Source organism: Cheilinus undulatus, linkage group 15 (assembly GCF_018320785.1).
Source record: "Cheilinus undulatus linkage group 15, ASM1832078v1, whole genome shotgun sequence".
Lineage (NCBI taxonomy): Eukaryota > Metazoa > Chordata > Actinopteri > Labriformes > Labridae > Cheilinus > Cheilinus undulatus.
The window spans coordinates 34,116,782-34,138,070 of NC_054879.1; the positions used below are offsets into that span (position 1 = coordinate 34,116,782).

A 21,289-nucleotide genomic window follows, 5' to 3' on the forward strand; every position below is an offset into this window, starting at 1 on the left:
AGATTCATGTTGACACTTGGACTGTATACTGGCTTAGAGCGGGAATTGTACATGGGGGCGCTGAGAATAACAACTGAGGTCTTGAGGGAGGATGCTGCAATGATCAAGCTACTCAGTCTACAACCTGACGGACTACAATGACGTAAGTGTATTACCCGCTTATGCCAGAAAAGCAAATGAGTTCATCCACCTCTAAACACACCCTCGCCTATTAACATATTTAACGTTTTAAGCAGCTGTTTGCAATAACAAACAATGTGCCCTGCTTACATAAAATACATTTTGTATCAGCCCTGGCTGTGTTGAAAAAGACTCGCCAGTAAACGTTGAGATAACCTGGGGAAGGGCTGATGCTCCCCAACGTCAGTAAACGTTAGCTAGCAATCGAAACAGTGACGCCGTTGGGCCTAAATACAGACAGCCCACTACATCAAAATACATCAAATGACAAGATGACGAAAAACACCGTGACAGCAAACGCAACGGCTGTCTTAAAAATACTACAGCAAATTGCAAGCATTATAGGAGCAATATATTTGTTTACGTTTAGCCGTTGCTCTACACAAATTGACTTACTGTTGTCATGACATTTAGCAAGCTAGCTTGTTTGGGGATATTAACTATAGGAGCTTTATTTTGAGACGTTATGTCCTGGGGGTGTTGTAACTCATTCCAGTGTCAGTGCATAAATGTTCAAAGAAAACACAGCGTCTTTGGAAAACCTTTCCAACCAAGGTAACGTTAATGTTAGCTTGGCATGCTATTGTAAGCTAGGGAAGTCAGAGCCAAAATGCTACCTAGCAGGCTGACCCCCGCAACATAGTGCATCCAAATTATGGGGCTCCTTTTATATTACATGAACTGAACACAGTGAATTGTATGATACAAGTCCTACAAGCTCAGGTCATATGAATATCAGGTAACATAGGCGCTGCTTATGTTAACTGACGTACCCCTATGCAAGGGTTAATGTTAGCATACGGTCGTTAGCTCAGTCAGTTAGCCACACCAATGACAGACCAGACTACCAAAACATATGTGTTCTTTACGTTAGCTTTCACTCACCTTCCTTGATTTATCCCTTGCTCTTTATCATTGATAGCTGTGGTATAAATCCGTCTGTATCTTTCGGCCAGAGCTCGCCCTGAGAGTAAAAGCTGGTACCGAGTCCGACAGTCCGACTGGACTCCGGGTGTCGGACAAGAACCCATTCCCGACCCGATGGTGGAGAATTCGGCTCCGGCTCCAGAAATGACCCTGACACCCAGCCCCATCGACGGCGATGAGGAAGGCAGAATCCCTCCACCGGCGGCCGCTGCCGCAGCAGCACACATCATCGTTTTGGAGAACAATGCATATATCACACAAAATATATCACAGCTAGATAATATCTAGCCATCAGGCGCAACCCACTTGTCATTAGATCCGCTACATGTCACATTATTTGATAGTTCCAAGTTGCAGAAATACCACGATTAGAATCCACGGTCACCGGTTGTTATAAGCGCAAATTGTAGCCAATCTGGTGGTGCAACTACGGTCTTCCGATCCGGGGCCACAGCGTCAACACGGTGCTCGTCTCCTGTGAATGTATCTCAAGCCATAGCAAAAGAAATCTTGCGAAGGAGCAGAAACGACACCATTAGTTTCCAAAAATACCCTTGTCGCGTTTCGTTTTTATTCGTTCCTGGAATATTTCTTGACCCCAGAGAGGCAGCACCCTCAGTTGAGCTGCCATCTTAGCTCCATCATCCCTCCCCTCCCTTGCTGAGTCTTGCGTCGCTAGCATGCCGGGATATTTTCATACCACTAAAACCAGGCGATGCTATCATTGATTTATCTGTACAATCCGCTCCCCTCGAGGCATTATACTGATGTATTGTGCGTTTGAGATTGGAAATCGACTAGTGAAAGATTGCACAATAAATAGAAGATTGAGCCATGTAAGCTATTTTGCACATTGTGCACAGTTGGAATTTGGACATTTAATTTGCAGATGTCAGTCCAGGGCCCCTCCCAGTCTGATCTCAAACCGATATAGCTTTAAATCTTTGAAACCACTGAGGTTCTAAATTTAGATTTATAAATCATGTTGCAATGTACAATGAATTGATTTTTGTATTTCATTATCTCTTATTTGCTTTTACTATTCACTATCCATTTACTATAGTTACATAAACAGCAGCTGGCATACAGTGCAGAGTAAGGAATTCTCTTTTCTGACCTGTGATCACTGTGTAAGTGTGAAATATTTTCATGCGATCAAAAACAAATCATTTTTATGCACCAGATTAGCAGCCATAGTTACTAGTCCTCTGCACTTTGCAGGCCTTATAGCCAGCATAGTATTACCCCTCAGCAGCAAAGATGCATCTTACTATGAAATTAAATGTTTTATTCCACTTAATGAGACAACAGATGCACTGTGTTTGTTAATATATGTATGAATCAAAATGCATGTAAATGCAGAAGATATATGCAGTGCAACATGCAGATTATTCTTTCTCCTTTTATTACAGGACTGACACCCAGGTGCAGAGGGAGCAGGAAATCTGCAGGTAAGATACTAGGAGACCTTTTTGGTTATCATAATTAATAAAGGCAGTAGGGTCAAAAACACTGCAATGCAAAGGAAAGAAAGGTTGCAAGCAGTGCATTTGTGCAGACATGTCTATAGCATATCCCTTATGTTAGTCTAATTGAGTGCACCTGTATTCAACAAGAAATTTGACCTACCCTCCCTGATGTCAAAGTTAAATTTCATGGTTTTTGTCTGTTAATGTGAATGCCCGTTTATTTGGAGAAAGAGAGAGAGGGATAAGTAGAGTCAGGGATGTACACAGACCCTACTGTTGCTTTATTGGCTGCGAGGCATTGCAATGATCCAATGAAAAGAGAGGGGTCGGTCTATAGTCTCTTCTCATAGCAACCCAGGAAGCATCCAGAGATTAGAGTGCGCAGTATCAGAGTGCCAGCATGTATCAGAGATGACAAGTGAGTCCTAACAGAAGAATTTAATATAAATACAAAGGGATTGTCCTGTTAGGATTTTACCATCAATGCTGGATGAAAAGCTGCTGGATTGAGGTGTTTTGTAAGTGCTTGTAGCAGATGCAGGTTGTTTTTTACCTAACAAGGTTGAAAATGAGGCATCATTTGGCATTGACCTGAAGATGTGACCCGAGGCTGCAGCTTTAACTCCTTGGGTGTCTCATCTCTGTCTTTAAAGGGAGGAGTGGAAATAGGCCAAGATGATGCCATGGGTCAGACAGCAGTGTCACAAGCATGAGCTGGACTGGCAGAGATGAAGTCCTGAGCACAGATAATAAAACTGAGCTTGTTTTAAAAAGTCTAAGTTGCACAAGCGACAATACTGCTTAATGAGCCCCAGTTTAGAACTGTTGATCATAGATAAAGGTTGAATTTGTTTGTTTGTTTTCCTCCATAGAAACATAGAAAACATGAACTCTCGAGTCTATTTTGTTTTGTCTTTGATTTCACACTCAACACTGTCTCTTTCAGACGCTGTAATAGGACAGGTTGCTCTCATTTTTGTTGCTTCAGCCGTGCGTAAAGTGATCAGGACGTGCTTTGCCTTGAGCAACTTGTTAGCCTAAATTTATTTATTTTAACAGAGTTGAAAAACCAGAATTATCATTGCAGCTCTAGCGCCACCCGGTGTGCATTCTTCGTACTTGAATATAAGCCTCATTAAAGAGGATGGGAGATTAGAGTTGACCCAGGAGTTAAATTGTCAACTTCTCAGCAGCTGTTTCAGTGTCAAAGATGCCAAAATACTTGTGTCTTTATTCATGTAATTTACTTAAGTTAGGTTTTTTTTGTTTGAGATATCCAAGTATGTCACTAGCTCAGTTGAAATGATGGAAACATCGTTGGTATTTACAGCATGTCTCTCTTTAAACTGTGATCTCAGCTGGTAGGTCGGGACCCAAAAGTGGGTCATAGAGCTGTTTTCAGTGGGTCACAAATGTTTGTCTGGAAAAAACAGTGGCAAAACTTCTCTTAAATGGTATTCCTAAGCAGACATTTTAGTCAACTTTATTTTCCCATGATAACATTTCTATTTATATTATTATAATATTTATATTATACATTTCTAAGGATGCATGGTATAGGATTTTTGCCCATACCCAATACACAGATATTTCCAAGCTCATTTTAGATAATACTGACATATCAACACCTTTTCTTATTGTAAAGAACAGCAAGTGTTTCCCATTTTGCCACTTAACATCCTTTTTTGCCAATTTAAACCATTTTTGACCCTTTATAATCTAATATCCTCACCTTTTCCGCCAATTTAAGCCATTTAGAAGTCATTTCACAACTTTTTAAACCCTTGAAACCACTTTTTTCACCCATGTCTGCTATTTTCTGCCTCTTTTTGACTCTAACCCATTTTTGCCTCTACTAACCCATTCTCAATGCTTTTAATGCCCATTTTTGCCACTTTTAATTGCTTTTCTTTAGTTGTTATGTATATTCTTGCCACTATAAACCTCTGTATGCCACTTGTAAACCCAATTTTTAAGCCCATTTTTGCCACTGTTAACCATTTTTTGCTACTTTTTACCCATTCTGTCACCCATCCAATTTTTGCCTCTTTCAAATCACATTTAATTCCATTTTCTGACTTTTTTTTTCAGCTTCCAACTTGTTTTGTTTCTGTTAACTAATTTTATCACTCTTTTTCCATTTTCACTACTTTTTATGCCCATATTTGAAACTTTTTAATTGTTGTCACTGCTTGTTTTGTCTTTTTTCTGCCACTATAAACCACTTGAGGCTTCTTGTAATGCATTTAAACAGCACTTTTTCAGCCGTTTCTGCCATTTTCCGCCACTTTTTGCCTCTATTAACTCCTTTTACACCACTTTTTATGCCCATTTTTGCCAGTTTCAATTGTTTTTCCCTACTTTTGGACCATGTCTGCCACTATTGTTGCCACTCTCAACCACTCTTTGCCACTTTTGCCAAATTTTTCCCATCTGGTGCATTTATTAATATTTTTTTTCCCTTAAGGTTGTCAAAGTTGATTCCTCTTTATTTTCTGTCATCCTGACATCTATGTACATCATGGCTTAGCTATAAAGTCTGACTTTACTTTCCAAATGGTGTAGTTTAATGGGCCTATCCACATTGTTAACATTAATAAACAAAGGTGACTCTGTTTTAAGAAAAGGGATTTACAATTTGGAGAAGGCTTTATACAAAAATACAATAATGAAAACATCCCCTGTTTTGTGTGTCATTACAAAGATGAACTTCTGCTTGTGACTTCATGGCTTGTTGGGATACTCTAACAGCTGAGCTTTGAGAAATCTGCTTTTAAACAGGCTATGTATGTGCAGACAAATAACTGTGAGGACCTTTGCACAGTAATATCTGGTATAAAAATGTACCACAACCAACATATTTTTTTCCTAAAATAAACTGAAGTTGTTAGACATTTCAGAAATGTGCGTCATGATTTCTCATTAAGGAGGTGGTAGTGGGTGGTCAGACCAGTAGAGCTTTAAAACATGTTCATCCAGCCTTACTTAATCATAAAGAAAAATTTTCTATAAAAGAATTGTTCCGGCCTGTTGGCTCATGGCCCATTAGTTTATCACAGCAGCGTAGTCTGCATTCCTTTCCTCCTGTCACTGTGATAGGAGGGGTTCACGTCAGTATCATGCTGTCACACCCCTGTGCGCTATGCACCTTTCATACTTTTGAAAGTCCAAAACAGGGCACACCCAGTAATGAAGCTCAGTCATAGACAATGTGGCATGTGTAGTCCAGAAATAGTTCTTAAGATTTATATGTACCTCTGATGATTTAGACTCCTGAGTATAAGGGGAAGTATCTTGCAGCTTTCTTGGAATAAGTCTTGAAGATACAGATGTTTGGTTTAAGTATGATTAAACAGGATATGAAGTTTAATTTTGTACAAGTTTCATTCAGAATTGTAGTGGTTCAGGCTGTGGTAGGGCCTGCTCAGGTGTTAGAAACCATTAATATGACACTGATCTTTTTAGCGGGGTGTTAATGTTTATTTATGATTGGATTATGAGGGTGTTCATTCCAGATATTAGGACTTTGTTCAACCTGGAGGAAGAAAGTGAAAATCAGTTACCTCAGGCTGGATATCATGTTGAACTGACCTTATCACTGAGTACTTTCAGTAGCCTACAGAAGGCAAAGTCCACTCTACGCCCCAGGTAATGTATTTAAAACTAATTGTAATGTTTGAAGATAGACAGAATTCACCATGCAATGTGCTTGCTTTTCATAATAAATATCAAGGTTGTCTGTCTTTATTAGATTTAAAACAAAGATCTATGTGGAAAAACACGCATATAATTAAACTTTGGGAAAGGATTTAAAATGGAAATTTTAATACATATCATCTCTAAATCTTGAAATAAATCAGCGCATTTAACTCTATTCCATTACTAAGTTCAAGGCCATTGTAGGTTAAAGTAGTGTAAAACTCCACACCCACATAGCAGCGCTGCTTCCTTGACGCCTCAGTTGAATGTCAGGTCCTTCAGCTCCCCACCCTATCACATTTTTTTGTCAACCTACAGACAGAGAGTCGAGTAATTAATGCTGAGGTGCATACGGTGATGACGGACAGAGAAAAATCTAGAGCAAAAGCAAGCAAGAGTGAGAGAGGAGTCTTTGATTGTTGTAAGTAGCCACACCCTTGGGTGGCCTTGGAATCTCCTCCTTTAAGGTTAAAAGGCAGAGTGAGTGACGAGGGTGTGATTGTGGAGTAATAGACAGGTGTTGCTCAGTGACAGTTTACGCTCATTATCCAGGAGGTCACAGAGCTGTGTGTGGAGGTACGTGCCCCGTCTCTTTTACTTTGACAGTTTCTATATACATTTTTTTGTCATGTTTTGGACTTTGAGTTTTAGACAGAATTCCTTTTTCATTAGTGCTGAAAAATGAGGAAACAAACTTTAAATGACGCTTCACCTCTTTTATGGAATATGGGATGTGGCCCAGTGTTTAGTAATGTACTTTTTCTGCAACTTATCACATTTTGCAGCTTGATAGACACACTGATTCACACAGGGAGATTTCAAACTCACATTAGCAGGCTCATGGGATTCATTTTTCACCTTATTACTATCCCTTATTGCTTAACATCATAGATGTGTGTTATAACAGGAAAATTTAGTTTAAAAATCATGTAAATCACAGATTTCTCATTTATGTTAAAGATTTAAGGTTTGGATGATTCTACATATGTATTTGGGTGCATACACAAGACAAAACACTGTTCTCCTGACACAATCAGTGTTATAGAAATGAAAAAAATATGAGTATATAAGAAACATCTCACATGAAAGCAACCCAACTTTATTTTATTTTTTATACAGTTTAAATATGTACAAATAAATCGCTAAAAGTATAAATAAGAACTGCTTATAAGGATACTGTTTGGTCACATAGTACATTTTGACATTACTGTATCGTCTGATCATGTCTGAGTCCTGTTTAGATGGCTGATTTCAAAGTGTAGGTGGCCAAACTAGAGATTCTTGTTCCTCTTTGGTGTTTTTTTTAGGCACAAATGATGAATGATGTCATCTTTTATGATGCTTGATAACAAGCTCTGTTTTAATCTTTTATGTGCTCAAGACCCAGAATTATTCAACACATGTCAAAATACTACAGTTGAACCCAGTGCTGAGCATAATGCTTTGGGATTAATGGACTCTCACTTGACAGTTTAGAGTGGATCTATGTTAAACTAACTGCACTTACAGGTAACACTTCACAGCTGAAGTTATCTGTCTTCAGGCTCCCGATATGGAAGTCCTACAGCTGTAGTGTGCATGTTGGTCGAGAGGGCGCAGGCTTTATCATCAATAGCTAATGGCATGTCACAGTGAGCCCCTCTGTTTTGCTGACAATGGCGTGTTTAGGGAGGGTGTGTTGTGGAGGGTGGGTGTGACTTAAGTGACGGTACAGATCAAGACAAACCAGTTTAGGGCATTAATCAGTCTGCTGTTCAGCAGAATTTGGGAAGATTTCCTCGGGCTAAGCAACAAACCCAACCTGGCATTTTCACAAAAAACAACCTGAGGAGAATAAGAGGGAAAATGAACACTTAAATTGCAGAAAAAAGTTGATTCTGTAGATTTTGACTTGGCAGGTGTAATAATCAAAGGTTACAATTCAACCCAGAACAGACACGTAGGCTGTAAGAAAACTCTTAGCCCACAGTGCCCCCTAGTGGCTAATCTAACATACTTTCATTACTTTATGATCTCTGTTTTTCAGACTTGCTGGTGAAGTTACAAAATGCAAAGACCTACAAGTAAGTAATGAGACAATAAATTTTCACATTAGCTCTAAATATGTTTCTAAGTGTTGATCCTTTCTTCTTTTAACTTATCTTTCTTCTCTATCTTAATGGGTTTCACTCAGTATTAAGGGGTTTTGATATGCTGTTCAGGGTAACACTTTATTTGAAGGGGTATGCGTAAGACTGACATGACACCTGTAATTCCCATGAAGGATACTTTATGAATTTTGTTATAAGTCATATTTGGTCAGTTATGCCACTTTCAATACATAGTTGATATTGTTAGATCATTTTTGCTTCTTTGTACAGTAATATAAGACTGAAGCCAGCTGTCTTAGCCTAGCTTAAAGACTGGGAACAATAGGGGACAGTGGGGTAAGTTCCAGTTTTACTTACATGGCTCTCTAGGAAAGGAAAAAAAGCTGCAGGGCAACCAGACACAGTGCAAAATACACTAAAAAATCCACTCTTAATTTGGGATGTCCAGTGGTGTAATAGTGTGTGTAGACTTGGGTATACTCTTGATTTATCACATCAAAAATGATATAACTGACCTAAAGACACTTTCATTATGTGAATAACAGGTGTCATGTCATGATTATGACAGTTATGTCACTATGCACACCCCTTCAAATAAAGTGTTATCCAGTTCACAATTCTTTTTAATCTTTAATGGGTTGTAGTAGTTGACACCAGTGAACATATTTTACTGTATGTTATTCTGAAATAGATAAAGGACATTCATGTGACACTAAGTTAAAAAGACTATTGACACATAGGCAGTCATTGAGCTTAAATACATTTATATAGTTTGTATAGAATAAAATCACCACTGAGAGAAGGGAACACAATACAATTTTAAACTTTATTATGGACTTGAGGTCCAGATACCGTGTCTACATGATCATATGTGTCTAACTACTGTCTGATGTCAGTCATAGCCAAAATGAATTTGTTCCCAATAAAATCAAGTCATCAGATACATTTATTCACAAGATTTCGTAATACAGCTTGTAGAGTATTAACTCCTGCAGTTAATCTGACTTGCACTGCAAAGTATTGGTTTCTTCAGTACTAACCTAAGCACATCATTGTTAGGCTACTTGTAGCCTCTGCATACTTGATTCCTTATAGTTTGTCCAGTGTGCAGCATACTGAGGTGTACAGTATGCTTTAACCCTTAAAAGTCCACCAGCTATTTTTGCTGTTTTGTAAATACTTTTCTTTTGACAATGCAAACCACTTGGAAAATGTTTACCATGCACATATTTGGTATCATTTTATTCAAACAACCTCAACTTTTAGATTAATTATTATTATTATTTTTTTAACTTTAACTTACTGTATGAGATATTGGTCTTCAAAAAGCACACAAAAAGATTTAAATTTTTTTTAAATATATATAAAAAATTTTAAAAATATATAATATAAAATGTTATAATATATATATATATATATATATATACAATATTTTTGTATTATATTTTTCAAAAATATGTATGCCGAAATAAGGATTTTTTTTCTTTTAAAAAAATGCAGGAAATGCTGAAATTATGAAAAAATACCAGTGCCAGACCTGTACAGTATGGAGCAGTGTACCTCATGTGTAGAAGGTTTTTTTTGTTTGTTTTTTTTGTTTGTTTTTTTTATCAAATTCAAATTACCATATTTCCTGCTCTTACTGACCTATTAGCAGCAAACAAAAACCAAAAGGGAGCTTGAAAATCACACTTTCCATAAAGTGATTGCAGTACAACATGACGTCACACTGGCATGTTTGTGGACTCCCAAGGTTTAAACAAAGACATCTTCACATTATCTGAACAAAAACTGAACCTACGAGCAAGAATGTTTGCTTGTGCATAAGTCTTGCAGCTCTGTCTGTAGATTTCATCATCATCCATCTTTTTTTCTGTTATAAAACAACCGTAGATATTTGACTTTATCATAGGCATCAAGATTATTGTTAGATATTTTATAAACAGGAAAGACACAGTTTTTATGTTGTTATAAATGTTTACACATATGGTTAAATTCTCAGTAATTAGTTTGTTCCATCTAGCTTAAACTCACCCAAAAATTATTTAACAAACCAGCAAAAAACCCTTTATTATTGCAGTCATGATTGGGATACCTTAAGTTAATAAAAGTATTATCGGAGGTAGAGCCTTTAAATATCAGGCCCCCCTCATCTGAAATAATTTATTTGTTTGGGTCAGGGACAGTCCAGGAGGCAAAGACTGTCTTTACTTTTAAGAGTGGGCTTTAAACTTTTCTTTTCAATAAGATCTTTGGTCAATAAAGTTTTGAATCCTGTTTTTTTTTTTTTTTTTTTTTTTTTTTTAAGTGATAGGTTACAGTGGCATCAATAAACTGGCTATGCATAGATGGGGCTTTTCTGTTTTAGAGTTAGGTAACTTGTGCATTTTCTTTTTTTTAACAACTTTAAACGATATGAAATCATTTCACATACATCCATTAAGCTAGTGAGAATATTTTTGGGTGCTTGCATGCAGTATTAAAATCATTGGCACAGACAGGTGCATGCTCATAATGTTGTCTAAGAAGATGTGGAAAAATGGTTACAATAGTTTCTCCTGACCTGTGTTTGCAGCTAAATCTCTCCTGAAAGACGGAAGCTGGATCCGCAGACCGGATGATGAGGATGAAGATGTCGAGTAAGTCATGTTAACGTCTTGGAAGTTGGCATTATAAATCACTACACCTTTGTTAAATAGTTCTATCTACATTTATTTAGCTAGTCAAGGGGATGATTAAGCTGTGATCACACTTACGAGTGAATTTTTTTTTTTACTCTTTCAGCCGGGACCCAAACTTTGCATTGAATGTTCTGAAACATGGTGGAAAAACATCAAGGTGAGTCAAACATCTGAACAAACATATGAAAATCACTCGAATGATATGGCTTTGTGCGGCACATGTTTGCCCCTAAAGTCAGATTCTGGATTCTATTTTATAAAAAATAAATAGAAAAATAATTTAAAGAATGACCGTGACTATGTTTAAATCATGGCACTGCAGCATCACCACATTTACTACTGTCCTCAGAGACGAGCCTATTTAAAGCTGCACTTCAAACTATTTCCACAAATCAGCAAGGTAAAATACAAATCCTGTCATTTTTTAAAAATTAAAGAAATTAAAAATTGTTTTGGGTTCCTCCATCTTCAGCACCACAACCACTAAGGTGACCAAGGATGGAAAGACCACGGAGACGACCACCACCACCACCACCACCAACCTAAAGTAAGGAGTGAAACATTCTTAATGTTATCACCAATTAAGTTTGAGTCAGTTCAATGACTGATGGGTTTTCTTGCAGATCTCCTGTGCTTAAGAGTCCCAGCAAGACAGAGACATTCACTGAGAAGGTGCTAAAGGCCTCAAACAAAGGGTAAAATAATATCTCTAAGTAATTAATCATTTTTTTAGAGGGGTAAAACAAAAGCAAAATCCTGCAAATGCTGTGCTTAAACTTTGATGAAGTATCATCAGCAGAATGTATCATCAGAGTATTTACTCTCATAATGAAGAACAATTACAAGCACAATGACCTAACTCAGCAATGGATAAGTTCTAAATCTGATGCATTTTCCTAGTTGAAAATAGTCAGATTTACAGAGTCATACTTAATCTAACAAAAACCAGTGTAAAGACTCCCAACAAGTCCGGAAATCAAGAGGTTTCTGTGACATTACCGCCAATTAAAAAGGAGAATTTAAAAAATGCAATGAGACCGTATCCCATCACCAATCTAAAAGATTAGAAAATGCTTTTTCAGATTCACTTGACTGAGTCAAAAAATGACCAAGAAAGTATTTAAGTAAAGCACATGCACCTCAACTTGTACTGCATTACAGCACTTTGAGAAATGCTTTAATAAACTGATTTTTTCATATAGGCAATACTCGCCCTTCCCATCCACCAAAACCACCAAGGTGATGGAGACTACTGTTACCACCCCCAAAGAGTAAGATATTTACAATTAATCAAAACCTTCAGTAGGATTCAAACTTAAACATCATGTACTATTTAACTCATATCTCTGTACAGTACGGAAGAAAAACTTTATGACACACTCATCTCCAAGTCTATCAAGGATGATATCCCACCCATAGACAGGTGATATTTGCATTCATCAAGTCATTAAAGTTTTAAAATAGTCATGACAGTCGAGGCTGACAGAATATATCTACTGTGTTAAAGTATATTTTGTTTTTTAAAGCAAAACAACCGTCACCACAACTGAGACTGTGCTGGTGAAAAGCAGCCCCAGCACTGAGTGAGTTCAATCTTATTGTAGGCATGGCATATAGTATACGGTATAATGAATGTGTGAAATGAGACTTACCTTTAACTAACGGAGTGACCGCTCGTGGTTGCAGCAACTACAGCAAGAGATAAGGAAGTCAAGTGATACAGGATAGAAAGCAATAAAGCAGGACTTCCTATAAAAAATACTACTTGTCAGGAACAGTCCATTATGTTGGCAATCCCATGGGTATTCATATGTCTTAAAGCAACATATGTTATACAAGTGACATTTCATCACTAACTTACATACCTTGACCCAATTAAGGTCATTTTTGAGCCTAAATCCTATTCCAAATCTTTTTTTTTTGTCCCTTTGTTTCTTCTCCAACCTCCCAAGACCCTGCATGTACATACGTATGAGAACATTACACAGTGTGTAGTCTTTTCAGTAACATAGTAATAAATTCTGCCAGGTGATTTAAAATAACATTTGGGATCCATAGAAGTTAGATTAATTCTCAGGTACTGGTTTAGCTCAGTGGGTAGAGCAGGTGCCCATATACAAAGGCTGTAGGCTTTAATTCATTGATCGCGTCTTCTCCCAAACTTTCCCATTATTTCAAGTCTATCTTCAGCTATCATATTTAAATAAAGGCAATAAAAGAGCAAAAACAAATCTTAAAAAAAGGAGTTTAAATAATTTGCCTGAAATCTTTGAGAATTCTACTTAAATTTTCAGGAATTATCATGAATTTTTTTAGGATATGCTTGTGTATTTTGCATTGTTTGATTTGAAGTTTTTGGGGCAGGGGCTGCTTTGAAATTTTAAGATACTTTAATGGGAATGTGGGGAATTTATTGATTAATCAATTGATTGACTTAACCTTCATGCACCCCTTTAATTGTACAACCTTTTGTGTCCCGTTGGACCAAAATTGCTCATTTCAGACTTTACATTACTATAAGAATACTATAAATGTACAAAATTTGAACCTTTTTTTGTATGTTTTTTAGCAACCCCCTTCCTTATAATAGTAATTTAAAAATCCTACGTTTGAAAAATTAAAGCCCCTTATTGACCAGGTCCTGTCATGGAAATCTCTGGGGTTTTTTTCAGTGTTTTCCCCCATAGACAGACAACAGGGACAATTGTGCCATCTGGTGGAAAATAGTAAAAATTACAACTTTCGGAAAGGAAGGAAAAATCCCAGCAGGTATTGCATACGTTTTTGATGATCTAATGGCTCCAGGATAAGAAAAAAAAATTCTAATTATAATGGAGATAAAAGGGTCCAAAATGGACACAAATGCCAGGATTTTGTACAAAATCTCTGGATGCCACAGACAAAGTACAATGGGACTACCCTATCATTCAATTTATTAAAAGCACATTTATTGTTGCCTTCACATGAAATGTTTACAAAAAGGAAAGATAGACTTTTGTATATCTTCCTCTTTAAAACTTTGACATCACTGAGGTCACTGCGCCCTTACATCATGAATTTTCATCACCACCTCTGGAGACATGAGGGCTCATTTGAGACCCGGTTGGCCTGTAGGTCTGTAACTGGTGCCTCCTTGGAAATCACGGAAAAGGAAACATATTTTTTTCCTTAATCCCCCCACCATTTTTATTGTTTATATGCTTTTGAGTAGAACTAAAATATTTAACAAGGTATTCTTCTAGCATGAAATAAAATCACTATTCCTCAATGAAATACATAATAAACTTGATACATGTATGAAACTTACATTCAAACCTACTTTTCTCTTTCTTTTTTGCAGTGCTGAGGACAAACTGTACGACTCCCTCATCCCCTCATCCACCAAGGATAATTACTCACCCTCAGACAGGTGATATTTTTGCTCCACAAGCCCACACAGTATATTGATCACACAGCAAAATCAATGATAAATACTTTTTGCTTTAATTTACAGCAAAACAACCATCTCCAGCACTGAGACTGTGACTGTGAGGAGCAGCACCAATGGGTGAGATAAAACCGACCTTTTTGGGGTTTTTTTGTACAATAAAGCCTTAGCCATTTTTATAAATTTCACTGCAAAAATGTAACTTATTTTAAGCTTTACATTATAGACGTCAGAATAAGATATTTTGTCTTTTTTCAGGGATATTAAAACTATAAACACAAGGACTTCCTCTACGTAAGAAAAACCATCACTCATTCATTTCATTCAGTATGACACTGTTGTATAAATTTATGATTATGATAGCACTGATAATCAACACACAGTACAGTCATTATATTTTCTTTGCAGGGCTGAAGATGAGCTGTATGGCACCCTCCTGCCAAGAGCCATTACATCTGGCCTGGACTCTCCAATTAGGTGAGACAGCTCTGTGACTATAATTAAACAAAACACTCAACCGTTTTAATTGTTCTGTCAGTTAAACATTACATTGTCATTGCAGCAGTGGCACTAGCAGCATCACAAGGAGGGAGTACATCACAGTGGAGAGCAGCAGAAGGTGAGTGCTACAAGTCAGTAAGTGAAAATATTCAGATGCATCTATTTATGTACAATGCCTCTTACCTCTGACTTTGTCCTCTGCGTCATTTAGCGTGGAAAGCTCAGAACTGCCATCACCATCTTCCACCCGCAGAACCACCAGGTAAACGTGCTCAAAAATTCTAATTAATATTTGAATTAACATTTTAATTTATACAATAACTCAACAACAAGGACATGTCATGTCAGAGTCAGATAGCATCAGATGGAGTTAAGGTGTCCTCGCAGAAACATCTTCCATTTAAAGAGAAAATGCTTGTATTTTAATAAGCTGTAACACTGGTTTTCAAACTGGGGGTCCAGCCCCTTGAAGGAGGTGGCAAGCTTTGTCTGTTTTGAGGCTGCACCTACTAAAATCATGCTAACCAAGGCCACCCATAAGGGGGTATCAAGACCATGTGTCTGATGCCGATATGCTCAGGAGAGTGAACATGGGAAGGGTCAACTGCCTGATAAGGGAATGGCAGCTCAACTTTTACAGGCACCTGGCATGCTTTCCCAGGTCTGATCCAGCTTACTGCATACTGGGTACCCAGGATCCAGTGGGCTGGTCTAGACACCGGGGGCCGCCACGTGCGTCATGGAGAGGGCAGCTGGAGAGATGGGTCAAAAGAGCTATTTTCTAAAAAAAATTGAATTGCCATTAAAATTTCATCCTAAAGAAAAGCAATGCTAAAAACATCTGACACCATGTTCAGCTTATTCCTATTCCTCTTTGTCACACAGCTACAGCTCATACACTGATGACCCTCCCTCCACTCGCACCACCTCCTACACCGTCAGCACCAAGTCCAGGTAATCATGCTGTTTTCAAACCACTTGCATCAATGTCCCTGACTATTCAAAAAAAGATAATAATAATTCTGCAGTATTTCCAACAGTATCCTCTGTGTTTCCTTACAGCGACACCTATGATGTCGACAATAAAAACTACACTTACACTAAACCAAATTCGAGGTAGGAACAGAGTAACTGAAGACTGGAAAAAAAGAAAGTTCTGTTTCTCTGAAGCTTACATATGTTCTGTGGTTCATTTTGTCTTTGTATAGTTATGAGTACACCAGCATCACCAGTCCAACTTCCTACACCTCGACAACATACAGTAGCAGCAGGTAATCAGAGATATTTCATTGTGATTGGGGTTAATATTAATGTACAGATAATGCTTTAATGAGACTGTTTCTTGTATACACTGACGACGGTTTGACTCTCACAGCAGGTCTGATGACAGTCTGTCAGATCCTTTCTACTCCAAATCCTCCACAAAGAGTTTGTATGCCTCCTCTGACAGGTAAGAAATGTCTGGCAGTATTTTCTCTTGCTTGTTAAAGCAGTTTGAAAAAGAAATATAGGATACAATATGAAAACTGAACCCAAGGGATTAAAGCACTGTGAAACACTTCTGTTCCACACAGGACTGTGCATGAGAAAGACCTGTGCACTGTCTGCCGTAAACCCTTTACTGGAGAGGCCAAGATGGTCCTGGACGACATGAAGATCAACTGCCACGCTTCCTGCTTTAAAGTAAGCAGATAACTTTATCCCCCTTAACAATAAGCAGTAGATGGATGTCTTGAGATAGCATATTGTCAATCTTTATGTTAAACTACAACACCAATTCCAAAGAAGTTGGGGTGCTGTTTAAAATGTATGAGAATGCAAATCTCCAAAATCCATATTCTATTCACAGTAGAATATAAACAACATATCAGATGTTGAAAGTGAGACATTTTACCACTTCATGAAAAAAATGTTATGTTGAATTTGATGGCAACACATCTCAAAAAAGCAGGGACAGAGCCATGTTTACCATTGAGTTGCATCCCCTCTACTATTAGACTTTTTTGCTTGATTTTGCTTTTTTATGATGCAAAAAAGGTTTACTATGTGAAAGGAAAGGACTGCAGGCAGGCCAGTTCAATACCAGGACTCTTCTATCGTGAAGCCATGCTGTTGTGATGGATGCAGTATGTGGTTTCGCATTGTCTTGGCAATGACTTTTCAGCATTGATCCTGCCTTTCCAGATATGTAAGCTGCCTACGCCATAGGCACTAATGTAACCCCGTACCATCAGAGATGCAGGCTTTTGAGCTGTGTGCTGATAACAAGCTGGATGTTCCCTCTCCTCTTTAGTCTACAGGACACTGTTGTTTTTGTAAAGAACATATTTGGATTGATCTGACTACAGAACAGTTTTCCATTTTAAATGAGCTTTGGCCCAGAGAAGTCAGCGTGTTTCTGGATTGTGTTCACATGTGAATTCTTTTTTGCATGATAGAGCTTTAACTTGCATTTGTAGATGGCACAGCAAACTGTGTTGACATGTTTTCTGAAAGTGTTCCTGAGCCCATGCAGTGATTTTCAGTGCAGAACCATGACTCTTTTTAATGCAGTGCCACCTGAGTGCCTAAAAATCACAAGCATCCAATATTGACCTTCTACCCTGTCCTTTCTGCAGACAAATTTCTCCAGATTCTCTGAATCTTTTGATTACGTTATGTACTGTAGATGGTGGGATATTTAAAGTCTTTTCTGTTTTACATTGAGGAAAATTTTTGCCCTTTTTTACAGATTGCTGAACCTCTGCCCATCTTTACTTCTGAAAGACTCTGTCTCTCTACAATGCTCCTTTTATTTTCAGCGATGATACTAACCTGTTGTCAATTAACTAAATTTGTTGCAAAATGCTCCTCCGGCTGTTTTGCACTAGCAACACTTAATTTTTCAGCCTGGTTTATGAGATTTGCAAATCATTGCATTCTTCTTTTATATACATCTTACACAGCACCTCAAATTTTTAGAAATCAGGGTTGTAGTCATACCAGTTGATTTGGCCATCTGATCAGTCTGTAACTCTGTGTGTTCCTGCAGTGTGAGGTCTGTAACAGCACTCTGGCCCATCTGAAAGCTGGGGACAGCATGTGGATCTACAGACACATGGTGCACTGTGAAAACTGCTTTGAAGTTACAAGAGGTAAACATTAACTTCAAGTTCTTCACTTTTGTTGAATGTCCAAAGATGAAATGTTAAATGTATTTCTTTAATTTCTAAGTTCTGAACAATGATGTTTATTTTTTTTCTCCCACAGAGAGATGGCGACACTAAATCTCTCCCTTGGTCTCCACTGGAGTTACACTGTAATACAAGCAGCCATAAGAACATACTATCAAAGCTCAAACTGTAAAATGCTTATCTGTATTGTTGGGGAACATAGGATTTACTGTACTTACATTTTTACAAGCTTACAGAGCTATATTAAAGTTGTTTGAGAAGTGCTAGTTACATAATGAATATATGTTTTGTAAGTAATACTCCTATATTACTGAGGCTTTTTGTTGCTGTGTTTTGACATCATTATCTCTGTATCAGATTCTTTTTAAAATCTGAAATAGCACATCTCACTTTCTCTTATTACTATGCATCTTTCAGGGGGACTTTTGTGTGCATGAATATAGAAGATATGTAAGATTTAGGGCCGGGGGCTTTTTCTTTGTGCAATAAAAGGAATCAACACAGTATTTTTGGTGTTTTTTTTTTTAATTATTTTATAAATTAAATCATTATTTATCATTGTTACTAATGTTTGGATTAGTACTCATTATTTTTTGTTTAGTGTCATAAAATTCAAAATTTATTACACCAGAATAAAATAGTTCAGAAGATCAAGTAGGATGCATTTTAAAGGTCAGTTATACAAGAATATTTCTCATATTTGACTATGCAAACTTTGCACTAAATACAGATCACATTTAAAAAAAATACATTAAGTTAATGTAGATTAATTCAAATAAATTTTACCAGTAGCTACAGATCTATAATTAAATTTGTATGGCCTATATAATAATTTACTTATCAAAAACAGTTATAAATAGGCATTAATTTATCAAAAATGTACCATATCACAAATACAACAATATATTAGACACATCTTCAGAAGTGAAAGCATTAATCCTTTGTTTGTTTGTTTGTTTGTTGGAAAAATACCAACAGTCATTAAATGTGACATTTGCATCAACAACTTCATTATGCTAACCTGGACATTTAGCAACAAAACCTTTCACGAAATGTAGTGTCTTCTTTCAATTACCATTCAGTATTTCTCCAAGAGAAAGTTTTTGTCTGTCATATTGTTTAATATCTGCATACATCGATTTTGGCCTCAATCGTCATGGTTCACTAGCTAATAACAGCCAGGTTGGCTGTTTCACTTAGCTGTTAGCATTAAGCTAAGCCACTGTGAGCTAAGCCTTGCAGGTACTTGTTTAAGTATTGCATACTTCCTATCTCTGTTATAGAATCGTCTTTGGTGTCATGCAGTCTATTCTAATGTACTATTTGGAATGTTTCTGTCAAAACTAGGCAAAAATTAAAATGGCTAAGTTGCTAACTATAGTTAGCTGCTAGCTTACCTGGCTGGGCCCAAGGGAAGAGATTTTCTTGCACTGGTTCAATTGTTTGGAGTCAATTGTGAACTTAAAAGTCTTTTAAACTTTAAATCTTCATCTTTACAAAGTTGTAATAGTCAACATAAGTTAAAAATGTTAAACATTTATGAGACTTCCAAGTGTTTTTGTATAGTGACTTAATCCCTACATTAATACAAATTTAGCTGTAGGTAACATGTTATTTTGTTTACAAATTAAAAAGTAAAAAATTACAAATAGACTCTAGGGATTTTCAAATCTGTTTTTGGATTATTGCAGCTATCAAACTATGATTGCATAATCTGTTATCCACAAGTACTATGGGATAAACACTCATGGACTTAGGCTAATAAATAAAACTTGGTTCTAGATTTTCTGAAAAGTTGGAAATAACATGACCTTAAAACCAAATATAAAGTAAAAAATAAATTAAAATAAATGATTTTGTATATGGGTGGCGGATCATTGACATCCTTAAACGTAAAATTTCTAAAATAAGTTCTTGTTTGCTAATTTCTAATAAAGGTTCAAAAATTTCAAGTCATTTCAATAAGGTATGAATTATTTGCTTAGAAACTGGACTTGCAGAAATAATTGAGCATTCCAGGGAGAAGGGCCTTAGTAAAAGAGGTGACCTAGAAACCGATGAGCTGAGCCCTAGCCCCGGAAGCCTCTCCTCAGTGCAAAACACATGAAAGCTTGCTTGGAGTTTGCAAAGAAGCACCTGAAAGACTCAGACTGTGAGAGACAAGATTCTCTGGTCTCATGAAATCAAGAATGAACTGTTAAAAGAAGCTGTATGGAGCAAAGTACAGTGATATCCTCTCTAAAAACTTAGAACCTGACACTAAGCTGAAAGTTCACCTTCAAACATGACAATGACCTTAAAAACACAGCCATGACAACACAGGAGTGGCTAAAGCCAGGTCTACACTGTGCGATTCACTTATGATGCACGACCATCGCATACGATTTATGTGCTCACACTTTACAGTGTGATGGTTGTGCAGGAGTGCTAACAGTGTATGAGTATAGTCAGGTAGGAGTTAAGTTGTTGTCTGAAAGTTTACAGAGGAAAAAATACCCCAAAGTTGAAGATTCTGCTTGTGGTTCTGCTCTCACTGTGAGTTGTCTGGAGTTGAATGACCAAAATATCAACTGTGTCAGAAAACTGTCTGACCAGTCCGGAGCAGCTGGTCAGGCTGAAGTTAGGTTGGCTGTTTTATACCTTTGTATACAGCACGCAAACAACGCAAGATCCAGGTAAAAGTTGTTGCGACTTCCAAGTGAGTCATGCGACTCGATGGTTTTAGGGACTCTGTAAATGTCCTAGAGTGGCCAGGACACAGCCTTGACTTGAACCTTGTGCCCTGAAAATGTCTGTCCACCGATGGTCCCCATCCAACCTGACCCAGCTTGAGAGGATTTGCAAAGCAGAATGGCAGCAAATCTCCCACTCCAGGAGGGCAAAGCTTGTTGTGTCATATTCAAAATGACTCTAAGCAGTTATTGTTGCCAAAAGTGCTTCAACTTATGTCAGTGTGATAGAATTTCATTTTTTTTTTTCTTTTTAATAAATTTCCAGAAATTTCTAAAATTCTGCTTTCACTTTGTCATGATAGGGTTCTGATTGTAGATTCACAAGAGAAAAATAATAAAAATGCTTGTAGCATCAGGCTGCAACATAACTACGTTGAAAAAAGTGAAGGGGGTCTGAATGACTTCTGAAT

At 37.3% G+C, this 21,289-nt stretch overlaps 2 protein-coding genes across 22 annotated transcripts in view; one reads left to right on the forward strand and one right to left on the reverse strand.

The window, feature by feature from the left end:
- Positions 1-1,748, reverse strand: part of mycbp2 (MYC binding protein 2) — a 112,540-nt gene extending 110,792 nt beyond the window's left edge. For all 18 annotated transcript variants that reach the window (XM_041806818.1, XM_041806810.1, XM_041806813.1 and 15 more), the window contains exon 1: positions 1,066-1,748. In XM_041806818.1, the coding sequence (XP_041662752.1) occupies positions 1,066-1,337 (272 nt within the window). In that variant the 5' untranslated portion in view covers positions 1,338-1,748. The remainder of the gene's footprint in view (positions 1-1,065) is intronic.
- Positions 68-18,641, forward strand: scel (sciellin). Of its 4 annotated transcripts, XM_041806823.1 has the most exons (23): positions 68-142; positions 2,520-2,558; positions 8,302-8,338; positions 10,941-11,004; positions 11,150-11,203; positions 11,519-11,593; positions 11,670-11,741; positions 12,249-12,317; positions 12,401-12,469; positions 12,573-12,629; positions 14,387-14,455; positions 14,540-14,593; positions 14,732-14,767; positions 14,882-14,950; positions 15,036-15,092; positions 15,186-15,236; positions 15,860-15,928; positions 16,037-16,090; positions 16,183-16,245; positions 16,350-16,424; positions 16,549-16,657; positions 18,006-18,108; positions 18,224-18,641. In XM_041806823.1, exons 3-23 carry the CDS (start codon positions 8,323-8,325, stop codon positions 18,238-18,240), a joined length of 1,302 nt encoding a protein of 433 aa, XP_041662757.1. In that variant the 5' UTR covers positions 68-142; positions 2,520-2,558; positions 8,302-8,322; the 3' UTR covers positions 18,241-18,641. The 4 variants fall into 4 exon arrangements, with proteins under 4 accessions (XP_041662757.1, XP_041662759.1, XP_041662761.1 ...); XM_041806824.1 differs by lacking the exons at positions 68-142; positions 2,520-2,558 and adding an exon at positions 6,782-6,851; XM_041806825.1 differs by lacking the exons at positions 12,401-12,469; positions 12,573-12,629.
- The last annotated feature ends 2,648 nt before the right edge of the window (positions 18,642-21,289 follow it).

Bases quoted from the DNA above. Each gene is read 5' to 3' on its own strand.
- scel (XM_041806823.1), top strand. The intron at 12,470-12,572 runs GTGATATTTGCA...TGTTTTTTAAAG, and splicing joins GATATCCCACCCATAGACAG to CAAAACAACCGTCACCACAA. The intron at 14,456-14,539 runs GTGATATTTTTG...TTTAATTTACAG, and splicing joins AATTACTCACCCTCAGACAG to CAAAACAACCATCTCCAGCA.